This window comes from Ictidomys tridecemlineatus, chromosome 3 (assembly GCF_052094955.1).
Source record: "Ictidomys tridecemlineatus isolate mIctTri1 chromosome 3, mIctTri1.hap1, whole genome shotgun sequence".
NCBI classification, from domain to species: Eukaryota; Metazoa; Chordata; class Mammalia; order Rodentia; family Sciuridae; genus Ictidomys; species Ictidomys tridecemlineatus.
The window spans coordinates 22983678-22997184 of NC_135479.1; the positions used below are offsets into that span (position 1 = coordinate 22983678).

Genomic DNA, 13507 nt, shown 5'->3' on the forward strand with positions numbered 1-13507 from the left:
GCGGACGGAACCAACGGGGTGGGGTGGGGAGGTAACGGGACGGGCGCGACCATGGCGCGGTGAGGCAGCGGGGGTGGGGATCGGTCCGGGGGAGGCCTGGGGCCGCTGGCTTGTGCGCTGTCTTCGCCGCCCCCCCTTTTGCCGCCGCCGCCGCCCCGGGCATGTCGTCCAACTGCACTAGCACCACGGCGGTGGCGGTGGCGCCGCTCAGCGCCAGCAAGACCAAGACCAAGAAGAAGCATTTCGTGTGCCAGAAAGTGAAGCTATTCCGGGCCAGCGAACCGATCCTCAGCGTCTTGATGTGGGGGGTGAACCACACGGTAACCAGCTCCCCCGCTTGTCCCCTTGCCCCTAGCCCTCGCCCTGCGGGCCCTGAGGGTGACGCCTGCAGCGCCTGGCCAAGCCACTTGCACGCACCCCCGCCCACCCTTGCTTGCAGTCCGGCCGCGGTGCGCTCCCCGAACGCCACGCGAGGCCTGGTGTCTCCGCGGTGTGCGGTCGCGGTCTTCCCTCCAGCCCCTCTGGCTTCCTGCGTCCGTGTGCTCGTTTCGGGCTACCCCTGGAGCTCAGAGGGAAGGCCTGGCTGCAGCGGAATCCCTTTGGTCCCCTCTGACTCGCTTCTCATCTCACCCTGTTAGTTACATGTGTATTCCTCCTTGCCCCTCGTAGCTGGCTGCAAGATCATTGTCCCGTTGACAGGGCAAGTGGCACTGGCCTGCGTGAATATTCCTCTGTGTATAGTCGTTTGGTTGGGGTGGCTGCTCAAAGTTTCCCATCCTCCAGGCCCTACTATGGAAATCTCCCTGGATTTGGTTTTTTCTTGAACGAGATGTATCGACTGGAGAAGCACAGGTTCTTTGGAGTACAGACACGGTACTAGGGTCCTTCTGGAAGAGGGAGGAGAGTAAATGTAACAGTCTTGAGAGTAGTAGAGGCCTGATTATAAGGACTATTCATAATTTAAATAATGTGTCTTCCCTGTTCTGTGGTGTTCATTTCAAAGACTGACTTTTCTACTTTATGGTTCTCAAGGATGTACTAATGGTGACTGTTGTCCATCAGCTTTGGATCTTGGGGTGTTTTGAGATTGTCCATCAGCTCTGCCAGGAAGTTGGATCTGGATACAGAATTTGAGCTGGGAGACTTTTTTAGAGCTGTTTGTTTAGGGTCTGTCTTCTCTTCTAGACACTTGCTCTTTGCCTTCTGACCATTTCTTTGTGAGTTCCTACACTGGGAATGAGTAGGGGAAGTAAAAAGACCTGAAGCACCACCTTTGCCAGCTATAAGTTTGGAATGAGGAAAATGAAGCTTTGGGTTTTCTGTGGACTTCAATTCTTTAGATTCCCTGGTTTTTCTGAACTCTTGAAATTAGACCAAATGATGACCAGGGATCCAAGACTTTGCTTTGCTTTGGTAGAGGAGCTAGATGTGGCTTTGGCTGGAGGTTGATGAACCATGGTTTTTTGTGATACATCTGATATAGAAAAGCACATGTTATATGTGAGGTTTTAGTTGGTCATGGGTAAATTGCCTTTCATTGTCATTACTGGGATTAGTGAGGGTCCTGGCAGGGTAGTGAGTACACTGGTTTAATGTTCAGACCTCTAGGAGCCGCTTTGGGCCAACAATCCAGCAGAATTTGCTCCTCCTGCTTCCTGCTGCCACCAGGGTCATCTGGCAACATTTTGTGGGAAACTGAGTCATCAAAATGTGAACCCTGTGTCCCTTTCTGGAAGTCATTCCTTGATTTTATTCTCTATCCTGCATCTCATAGAAAGCGTTATGTCTCTGTAGAGAACTGGGAGAAGCCTAAGTTTGAAATAGTTGGAAGGAACTTGGGTCCTGTGTGAAAGAGTAGCTTGCCTGTGATTACAGCAAGAGATGGTGTTCATTGTCCAGCACCACAGGGCTCTGTTTTCTTTGCCTCCTGTTCCCTTTCTTCACATCCCAGGATAGATGGGAGCTATAGTCTTGCTAGAAAATCTGAATATGTGCTCTGGGGTGTGTGCTTGTGCATGCCGTTTCCTGAGGGTGGTGCTTTGTCTGCTACTAGATAGCAAGTCTGCCCAGGCAATGAGATGAAAGCCTTTGAATGGCAGATGGACATGGTATTCACCTTCTTCTTTGCCAACTTTAAAACAGTTTGATGCTGGATGTAGTGGCACATGCTTGTGATCCCAGCAATTCAGAAGGCTGAGACAGGAGGATAGCAAGTTGGAGGCCAGCCTGGGCAACTAATACTGGCCTCTCGTATTTTGAGATACGAGACCGTATCTCAACAATTAAAAAAATAAAGGGTTGGAAGTGTAACTCAATGATAAAAGTGCAGTTAAGAAAGTTTGAGGAGCTAGCTGGAAAGGCATTGACTTTTAAGCAAGAGCCATGCATCTAAATATGAATGAGTATACCTGGGTGGGATTGATATAGAGCACCACTACCCTGGACAGGTAAGCTTTAGAGGTGAGTTAGTCTCTTGTTTTATTGCTTCATTCTAATCTACAAGAAGATGTAGTAATTTAGTGTCACCATCTGGGAAGTGGAGACACATGCCCAGAAGAATATAAAATCTTGCAATTCTCTTGGGGATCAGGGCCACTTGGTTTTGGTGGATCAAGCCTTTCTTGGAGGTTCCCTTCCTTCAGAAGCCTGATGTCACAACTTTTTTCCATCTGAGTTTTCAGATATCCTCTCTTCTTTGATTCCTTACCATTTAAGCATCTAGTATACTGGTGTATAGTAAATCAAATATTAAGGATGGATGTCATTTCTTCTGCTTTTTTTTTTTTTTTTTTTTTTGGTGCTGGGGATTTAACCCAGAGATACTTCTACTGAACCACAGCCCCAGCCCTTTTTATTTTGAGACAGGGTCTTGTCAAGTTGCTTAAGTCTTCACTATATTTCTGAGTCTGTCTTTAAATTTGCGATCCTCCTACCTCAGCCTCCTGAGTTGCTAGGATTATAGGTGTGTGGCACTGTACCTGACTGGTTATGTCTTTATTTAAAGCAAAAGCCAGTTATCTTCTCATGAGACAGTTGGTTTAATTCTAGGTGGAAAAAGAAAGGTCTTTGAACTCAGTGTTTTTTTTTATTGTTTTTAATATTTATTTTTTAGTTTTTGGTGGACACAGCATTTTTATTTTATGTGGTGCTGAGGATCGAACCCAGCGCCCTGCGCATACCAGGCAAGTGCGTTACCGCTTGAGCCACATCCCCAGCCCTGAACTCAGTATTTTTAAAGGAGCTCTTCTCATGGACAAGAGATGCAGCCCCTGGACTTTGTGTAGGAAGACTGTAGTGAAAACAAGGTGAAAATTCAGAAGACTTTGGACCTGTCAGGGGAGAACTAGTAAAGAGAGAAACCCAGTTTTAGTGGATGAAATAATGGTTCAGAGGGTCTGGAATTAGGGAAGAAATATCTGGGAAGAAGTATGGAGACCAGGAAGGCTGATGTGATCTAATGCTTTTGGGCTTTTTAGGAACCAGATATGGGTGTAACTTTACCAATATGATCAGAGGAGTAGGAGCAGTTTCTGGTACCCATTTGAGAAACTGCAAGATTTTTCTCTAGAGCAGCTACACCAGTGTATATTTCTACCAATAGTATATGAGGGTTCTAATTCCTTCACATCCTTGTCAACACTTGTTATTGTCTTTTTTTAGTATAGACATTCTGGTGAGTGTGAAACTATCTCATTGTGATTTTAATTTGCATTTCCCTGATAACAATGATGTTAAGCATCTTTTTTTTTTTTTTAAAGAGAGAGTGAGAGAGGAGAGAGAGAGAGAGAGAGAGAGAGAGAGAGAGAGAGAGAGAGAGAGAGAGAATTTTTAATATTTATTTTTTAGTTCTTGGCGGACACAGCACCTTTGTCTGTATGTGGTGCTGAGGATCAAACCCCGGCCGCACGCATGTCAGGAGAGCGCGCTACCGCTTGAGCCACATCCCCAGCCCCAAGCATCTTGTGTGCTTCTTTGGAGAATGTCTATTAATCCTTTGCCCATTTAAAAAAGTTTTTTTTGTATAAATTCTTAAATTGGGTTGTCACATTTTATTGAGTTGTGAGAGTATGTATTCTAGATATAAATCCTTTATCAGATGAATGATTTACAAATTTTTCTCCCATTCACTCTGGGTTTTTTAATTTTCTTCATGGTATCCTTTGAAGCTTATGTTTTAACTTTGATAAAGTCTAGTTTATATATTTTTCTTTTGTTGCCTATACTTTTAGTATCATGTCTTCGGCTTTGTCTAACCAAAGTTGTAAAGACTACTCCTGTATTTCCTTCTAAAAGTTTTATAGTTTTAAAAAAAAAATTACCGTGATCAAAACACTTAACATGAAACCTACCCTCTTAACAGTTTTTAAGGGTATAATATATTATTGTTTATCATAGGTACAATGTTGTACAACAGATCTCTAGAGTTTATTCATCTTGCTTGATTGAAACTTTTTTTTTTTTTTTTTTTGCGGTGCTGAGGATTGACTCTAGGGACATGTGCATGTGAGGCAAGTGCTCTCCCAACTGAGCTATATCCACTATGCCCATTAATTACCCAATTCTCCTTCTTCCCAACCCCTAGCAATCACCATTCCACTCTTTGTTTTTATGAATTTGATGATTTTAAATAACTTATTAAGGGAAATTATACAGTGTTTGTCTTTCTGAGACTGTTTTCATTTAGTATAACGTCCTCAAAATTATCCATGTTGTTGCATATTGCAGAATTTCCCTTTTCAAGGCTAAATATTATTCCATTTTATGTACTTCCCACATTTTCTTATTCATCTACCCATGAATTTAGGTCATTCCTCATCCTGGTTCTTATGAATAGTGCTGTTTGTGTGTGTGTGTGTGTGTGTGTGTGTGTGTGTGTGTACACATACACTAGGGGTTTTTGGTGGTTTTGTCTTTTTTTTGGTGGGTTTGTTTGCTTTAGTTTGGCTTTTAGTTCTGGGAATTTACCATTGAACTACATCTCCAGCCCCCCTTTTTATTTTTATTTTTTTGGGGGTACTGGGGATTGAACTCAGGGGCACTCGACCACTGAGCCACATCCCCAATCCTATTTTGTATTTTATTTAGAGACAGGTTCTCACTGAGTTGCTTAATGCCTCGCAGTTGCTGCGGCTGGCTTTGAACTCATGATCCTCCTCCTGCCTCAGCCTCCTGAGCAGCAGGGATTACAGAAATATGCCATGAGCCGGGTCTTTATTTTTTATTTTAAGACAGGGTCTCACTAAGTTGCATAGGACCTTGCTAAGTTGCCCCAGCTGATCTTGAATTTGCCATCCTTTTGTCTCAGCCTCCCAAGTCACTGGGATTACAGGCATATGCCATTTGGCTGGCTAGTTTTAGCTTTTAAATCTAGATCATAATGCATTTGGTGTTCATTTTTATTATTGTGTATGGAACAGAGTCATTCTTATATCTGCTCAATTTTTCTCCTACATCCCATAACCATTCTGTCCACACTTTTTCTCTGCTTAATGCAGACCCAGAACCTTCTTTCCTTACTTTTTTTTCTTTTCCTGCTGCTTTAGAGATCTTCAGTAAATATTCTTGCTTTGGTCAGGCCTTTGGGTAAATTTGCCCTTCAGCAGGTGTTCCCTTCTTGCAGAGAATAGGGGGACTCGAACAGGAGAAGAAAAACCAAGATGTAAAAAGGAATAAACCCAGGGGTGGAGTTATTGGCTCCCTGAGCTTTCTGTTCTTTTTCTTTTCTTCCCTGTAGTTCCAGATCTTGCTTGGACTTCCTTGGTCCTAGGAGTGTGTTAGCTAGCACGTTGTGTTTTCTATGGTGGCAGGTAACAGATAAGCCATTCGTGGCCGGCCTATTGCTGAACTGCTGTCAAAGCGCTGGGACATGTCAGGAAGCCAGTGTGGCTAACCCATCCCTCCTAGGTAACAATTCCTATGAAGGTCATACCCAGGGAAGTGGGGGCTTCTGGAGTCAGAAATTCAGTGGATTAGAAGTTGTGACTGGATTTTTTTTTTTTTTTTTTTGTACCAGGGATTAAACCTGAGGTGCTTTACCACTGAGCTACGTTCTCAGTTCTTTTTATTTTGAGACAAGGTCTTGCTAGGTTGCTGAGTCTGGCTTTGAACTTGTGATCTTCCTGCCTCAGTCTCCCCAACATGCCTAGCTGGTGACTGAATTTTTATCTCCAGTAGGATCAGCACAGAGTGAATGCTCTGTTTCTAAGTTCTTTCTTTTTTCTTTATTTTTAAATTATTTTTTGTAGTTGTAGATGGACAGAATACCTTTATTTTATTTGTTTATTTTTATGTGGTGCTGAGGATTGAACCCGGTGCCTCATGCAAGCTAAAGCCCCAGCCCTCTCAAGTTCTTTCTTTTTTTTTTTTTTTAAAGAGAGAGGAGAGGAGAGAGAGAGAGAGAATTTTTAATATTTATTTTTTAGTTCTTGGCGGACACATCTTTGTTGGTATGTGGTGCTGAGGATCGAACCTGGGCCGCACGCATGCCAGGCGAACGCGCTACCGCTTGAGCCACATCCCCAGCCCTCAAGTTCTTTCTTATTCAGTTTGTTTAGCTTTCTCATTATTTATGCTGAGAGTTTATGGACTTGATATGTGGATAATCCAAAAACTACTTATGTGACATGACATACAACAGACTTACCTTCCTAATGTGTTGTACTGAGCCTGATACTTGGATGAGTTTGCATTCCACAATGTACCCCTGTTGCTGCTGAAGGTGAAGAAGATTGGCCTAGGAATGTGCAGAAATAGTAAAGCAAAGCCACATCCTCCTAACATATTGCATTAGGCAGGACCTTCTATGCTTCAAAACTTGTAGTTGCTCCCTTTGTCAACTAATTTTTTTCTTCTCTCCCTGGCATTTGAAACTTCACAGTCTCTGGGACTGGGATTGTGGCTCAGTGGTAGAGCACTTGCTTAGCACGTGCGGGGCCCTGGGTTTGATCCTCAGCACCACATATAAATCAATAAAATAAAAATATTATCTCCAACTACAACTAAAAAATAAATATATATATAAAAAAAAGTAAGAAATAAACCTCACAATCTGGTCATAGCTTCAGTAGCTGATGTTAACCTTCTTTCCTGTCCTCCAGACTATGAGCCTCTGGCATAGACACTCTAGCCTTGCTGTCTCTGTTCTCCATTTATCCTAGTGCTAGCCATTCTTCAGTCCCCACCTCTGTCCTCCTCTTCTGTCCATCCATTCTTCTACTTAATAACTACTACGATGTACTAGTCATTTTCTATGAACATAAACATGCATAAGATAGAGTCTTGCTGGACACAGCGGCTCAGGCCCATAATCCCAGTGGCTCAGGAGTCTGAGTCAGGAGGATTGCAAGTTCAAAGCCAGCCTCTGACTTAGCCCCTAAGCAACTTAGCAAGACCCTGTCTCTAAATAAGATATATTTAAAAAGGGCTTGGGAATGTGGTTCAGTTTCTAAGTGCCCCTTCAATCCCTGGTACCCCTCCCCTCAAAAAAAAGTCTCTTCTAGGGACTCACAGCCTAGTAGAGAAAACAAACATATAAAACAAAATTATTACCTAAGTGATTGTGATATTTAGGACGTAAAGAAAGCACAGAGGAATGAGTAATTAATTCAACCTAGGGGAGATAGGGAACCTCTCAAACAGGAACTGTCATTGAGCTAGATCTTAGCTGATTCTGTTGACTTTTATCCTTTCTATTCTTAGGTCTGCAGTCTATCATCTGAACAATTGTATTAAATAAATGGTCTGTAAATGGTCTTACTGCTTCTTTGCCTTTTGCAGTTCTTACTTGGTTTTCATTCCTTTCTGTGTTTCCCAACTTGCGAATCCCCAGACATAACTTGAGAGGGCTTCCCATTGCTGCATAATCAAGTCTAAATCTATCACGTAGTAGGCAAGCCTAAGTTCAAATCTAGGCTCTGCCGGTTATTAGTGGTATGCTTTGGAGCAGTCATATTTTTCTTTTCTTTTTGCTAGCTTCATTTTTATTTCCTATAAAGTGGGCATAATGCTTTTTCCTTGAGACAAGGAATGGAAAACACAGCCTTAGGCAAGGTGGCCATCTGTAAGCAGGATTGCACAGCATGGTATAAAGAGCCCAGACAGACAGACCTGGCATCAGACAGACCTGGGTTCAAATCCTGTTTCTTCACATAGTGCTTGTGTGTTTGATCTTCTCTTGCAACATCAGATTAATAATATGTGGCTACTAGTGTAAGAAATCATAGCACAGAATAGAAAAAAAAAATATATATATATATAAATTTTTTTTGTGGTGCAGGAGATTGAACCCAGGGTGTTGTACATGCGAGGCAAGCACCCTACCAACTGAGCTGTATTTCCAGCCCTAGAATATATATTGTGTATATGTGATTTATAATGATAGAAAGAACCAACCTCTCATAGGCATTTGACCAATGGAAACAGCTATCATTTATTAATATTTGTAATGTGCTAGGTGGTTCACATATTTTCCGGTTATCCCCCTGCTCTTCTTACCACCTCTGACCTGTGTTGCTGCCCTCTGTTTACCCAAATGCCCCTGCATAATGTACTCGCCGTTCTTAAAATGGCAGTATATTTCATAACTCTAAGGCTTGGTTTTCACTGTTCCCATGGCCTAGGATTCCTTTCCTGTCTTTTTTTTTTGTGTGTGTGTGTAGGAACTATGATATTAGGCCTTTCTCAAATTTATTTCTCCATAGTTTCCTTTAACAATCAGTTCCCTCATTCCTACTCCTGGGTAGAAGCAATCCTTTCTGTTTTTCTTTTATTTTACTTCTCTGTCTTTTCCTTGCATTGCTGGGGATCAAACCCAGGGCTCTCACATGTTGCAGTTAAATAGCTACACCCCTACCCCAGAATCAATCATTTCTTAATCTATTTTTTCCATCTCCTAGGCAATCATAGCACATGTCAGATTGTATTAGTTACTGTTGTCTGTCTTCACAGCCAAACAGAGGACATCTTTTGTTTTTTGTCTCTCCAGTTTCTAAGACAGTGCTTGGATGTCATAAATTGAGTAGAAGTTTGACATCGTCTAAGCCAGATCAGAAAAGGTGTTGAATGCCAGTTTAAAACTTTACACTGAGGTTGATGAGGAGCCATGGAAGATTTTTAAGCAGGCGTATAACATGATCTTGTAGATTTTTCCAGTTTTGAGTGCTCTTGGCAATACTGGGAAAGACCTAGGTGTCTGTTTGTAGCCTGATGTGTGAGGGCCAGGGGGTCTGATCCTCTGATCATATTAACCTTATCCTCCTCTGTGTCCCGTGTTCTTCTTAAGATTGTTTACTGCTTTGACTCATTTCCTTGATTAGAGCATAAGCCTCATAGTTCTTTAATGTACATAACCCTTTCTCCTTGGCACCCCTCCTCACACACACACATCATCCACAGAATGAAGCATATAGTAGCTTTTTCAATAACTCCTGTTCATATGAAATTGAATTGAACTCTGAGGATATAAAATTTAACACAACTAAGAAATGAAAAGTGAAAAATATACAGTGATTTGGGAGGCAGGAGCAACTTAGGGAGGCTTTAAACAATTTAGCCAGACCCTTTCTCAAATAAAAAATAATAATAATTTTCAAAAAGGTCTGGGGATGTAGTTTAGTGGTTTAGTGTCCCTGGTTTTAATCCCTGGTACAAGAATAAAAGTATAACTAATCCCTAGAGTGAATAATCTACATGTGGCCCATTGGAAAAAAAGGGATAAGTCTGTATAGTTGAGGTTCATGGGTTGTCCACCAATATATTATTTGAATTTAAAAATTCCTATTATTAGACTTATAATCAAGAGTAAAAATGAGCTGGGTATAGTGGCACACGATTGTAATCCCAGCAACTCCCAAGGCTGAGGCAAAAGGATTACAAGTTCTTGGCCAGCCTGGGTAACTCAGCAAGACCCTGGCTCAAAATAATAAGTAAAAAGAGCTGAGGCTATAGCTCAATGGTGAAGTGCCTCTGGGTTCAATCTCCAGTACTGCCCCTCCAAAAAAGAAAAAAATTTTACACAGAGAAATAATGAATAGAGAGATAATAAATAATTAATAGGTCCTGTGAGACTAATTCACCCTGGCTAAGGAACAGTTGACCTCTCTCAAAAGTGTTTTAGTCATTTCTGGTTCTCCTAGCATCAACCCCTGACTTTGGTACTAAATTTGGATCTTGGACTAACCAGAATCAATTTGTAGCAGATTCTGTAATGTTTTGGTGTGAAGCCATACTGTGAGCCAGTGGGACAAGCTAGAAAAGGTGAATTGCTTAAGAACCTGGAATCTCTTTTTCTCTTTTTCCCCTTTAACTCTCAGAGTCAGGCTTGATATACCAGGAAAAAGGAAGTGGTACCACCATCATGAATTGTTTCTGTTGGCAGAAAAATAAGGAAGTGGAATGGTTTTCTCTGTAGGCACAGATTTGACAGTCAAGCTCTGTCATGATCACCTCAGGAATGAGCTGGCATGGTTGTTTTATTTGACTGTTGGGAGGGCTTAATGATAAAGGTCATTACAGATTGGGATGTTGGAAAATTTTTTTAATATTTATTTTTTAGTTATAGTTGGAAATAATACCTTTATTTTATTTACTTTTATGCGGTGCTGAGGATCGAACCCAGGGCCTTGCACATGCCAGGCCAGTGCTCTACTGCTGAGCCCCAGCCCCAGCCCAGGATGTTGGAAAATTTTAAATCACTTTTATTGATGAAAACTTTACATACAATAAAATACACACATTTTTAAAGTGTACAATTTACAGATTTTTGACAAAATAATAAAAGTATAACTAATCCCTAGAGTGATTAATCTTATAACCATCACTCCAAACAACACATGATCATTTCTTTTTTTTTTTAATATTTATTTCTTAGTTGTAGTTGGGCACAATATCTTTATTTTATTTATTTATTTTAATGTGGTGCTGAGGATCGAACCCAGAGCCTCTCACGTGCTAGGCGAGTGCTCTACCACTGAGCCACAGCCACAGCCCACATGGATCTTTTCTATCACCTTATACTTCTCATGTCCTTTTACACTTGACAACCTCCAACCTACCCAGACAGCCTCTTAGGTGATTTTTTCCTGTAGATTCCTGTTCTGGAGTTTCATGTAAATGGGATCACACTCATTGTCTGGGTCAGTCAAATTTGCCAGCAGTTTGTTGTCTCCACCATACCCTCAACTTATATTTCTATCCACTGTTCTTTCTTTGTATACATATACTCCTCCACCTTCCTCAACTTCCCAAAGAGTGAACTGGCTTTTTTTAAACCAACTCTGAGAAGATATGGTTCCCCAGACTGCATTAACTTGAACTTTCTATATCCTCTGATATTTCTAAATAAAAAAAAAGTTTGAAAAAAAGGTCAGCAAATTAAATGCCATTTTCCCCATTTATGCTCCTGGAGGAGTCCTAATGACTGTAGGTTATTCCCTCCCTGCCACATCATTGAGATAATAGGATTTGCAAGAAAAGTATCTGGGAGACACAAGGCTGTGCCCCCCAACCCCCAATCCATTAAGTCAGGACTAAGGTTTCCTCTATAAATTCTGAATGCATTAATGGCAACTGGGTTGAGAGTCAAATGTCAAATACTCTTTAGTGATGGAAGAGGACATCTGTGGCTAATTAGACCACTAATAGGCTAAATGGGATGGGGAAGAGCAGGATCTGCCCACTCAGCTCTGTACCAATGGGAAGCCAACTCTCTGAAGGGGGATGAAAGACACTGAGAAGGTTTGTATACAGTAGGGACAAGGGATCCTAATCCATCTCCCCAAGTTCAGCATAAGCAAGCCATTACATAGGGAACTGGCCCTGCTTTTTGCTAAAGGGAACCAGTGGTGAGATGTCTACCTCTTTTGTTCCCTTTAAGTTTAACCCTTTACTTTGGAGACACAAAGTTACACACCTATACAAACCCACCCATGTTTTTTCCTGCTTTGAATAGCCCACAATTTGCATGAGGATGTTCAAAGGCTTTAATTAATATGCACCTAGATTGGAGGACATTTATTCATTGATCCATGTATTGCATTTGACAAATACTGAGTAACTGCCATGTTTTAATTTGTGGTGCCAAGGACTGCATAGCCCCCAAAGATCAATAACAGTATTGCTTAGCTGAAATCTAACAGGCCCATGAAGTTTATTAATTACATTAACTACAATATGTAATGTCTGTGAGATGGCCAAAGGAAGCATATATACAATGCTTCAGGAATTCCAAGTAGGGAAAGAGTATTTATTTATGGTCTGGAGTACTGTGGAAAGCTTCATGAAGGAGGTATCTTTTGAGCTGTACCTTATTAGAGGGAGAATTCCAACAGGTGGACATAAGGTTGGGAACTTGAGAAGGGCAGAAATAAAGACAAGGAAGGAATCTGTAGACGGATGGTAGCATTCCACATGATAACATATTATCTCAAGGACCTCCCTCTTCTTTTGCTTTACAGATCAATGAGCTGAGCAATGTCCCTGTCCCTGTCATGCTAATGCCAGATGACTTCAAAGCCTACAGCAAGATCAAGGTGGATAATCATCTCTTCAATAAGTAAGTTGCTTACTTAGTGGGCTCAAGTTTTATGAGCATTTTTTTCCTTCAAACCTCTGTGGCCTCATGCATGGTGGGCCACGCCAGCACCTGGCAGAGTATAATAGTGCATCTGTCTCAGAGTTGATAAGCTGGCTGGGAAAATTCATTTGTAATGACATTTTCTCTCCATGGCATTCTCTGGTCAATGCATTTCTTTATCTGCCACCTCCAGTGTCTCTTGGGATGTGTGGCTAGGTCCTGGGTGATTCATGGAGGGCTAGCTCTGGAGAGATGAGCGATTTGGGAGCTGGGGTATCTAGTATGTGGCTTCAGTAGTGCCCCTATCTTGATCTTAGTCTGAGGCAGGATCCATCCAGGCATTTTCCTGGCCTGTAGTGAGCCAAGAGCTTTTCTCCCTGACTGGTGTGTAAACAGGCTAAGCATAGTGCTCAAGGGCACTACCCAAAGTAACTCTTCCTATTTTTGTCCCTTGTAGCTTCTTGGAATATCACCAGTGTCTGAAGGTTGTCTCAGACATTGTTGGAGACCCTTCAGTAGCCATCTCACCTGGTATAGTTGGGAGCCTGCTCTAAGCCCTATTGAGGCCTTGTTTTTTCGTCCTACTGTTTCTCCAGGGACCCTTTGCTATTTACTATGTTCCTTTCTTGGTGTCCATCCTGGTTCTACTCTCCTTTGTCCTAAAGCCTTTACCACATTACCAGGTAGGCTGTCACCCCACTATTCCCAGACTGTTAGCTCAGAGGAAAAGCTTGATTTCAGAATATCCCTTAGTGGCCTCTCTTTCTTTGCCATCGTTAATAATAACATCTTGTTCTAGAAGCCATCTGTCTTTATAGCTGCCACCTGCTAAGTGGCCACCTAAGGAAGAGAAGCAGATCTCCACTCAGGTAGAAAAAGAGGTGATTCTGATCCAGAAGCCCAGGGCTCCAGAGGTGGCAGAGTACAACCAGCCAT

General features: G+C 41.9%; 1 protein-coding gene and 1 non-coding gene across 5 annotated transcripts in view; one reads left to right on the top strand and one right to left on the bottom strand.

Annotated features, from left to right (window-relative positions):
- The first annotated feature begins 55 nt into the window (after nucleotides 1-55).
- Pip4k2b (phosphatidylinositol-5-phosphate 4-kinase type 2 beta) overlaps nucleotides 56-13507 on the top strand; it is a 32923-nt gene continuing 19471 nt past the window's right edge. The window contains exons 1-3 of one of the 4 annotated variants that reach the window (XM_021724176.3): nucleotides 183-320; nucleotides 11600-11733; nucleotides 12453-12550. In XM_021724176.3, coding sequence (XP_021579851.1) covers nucleotides 11716-11733; nucleotides 12453-12550 — 116 coding nt within the window. In that variant the 5' untranslated portion in view covers nucleotides 183-320; nucleotides 11600-11715. Of the gene's footprint in view, nucleotides 321-11599; nucleotides 11734-12452; nucleotides 12551-13507 lie in introns of those variants that run through there. The other 3 variants (XM_078042113.1, XM_005321757.4, XM_040268841.2) reach the window with 3 other exon arrangements.
- On the bottom strand, nucleotides 10910-10982 carry Trnaa-agc (transfer RNA alanine (anticodon AGC)). Its single transcript has one exon. It is a non-coding gene; the product is annotated as a tRNA-Ala (tRNA).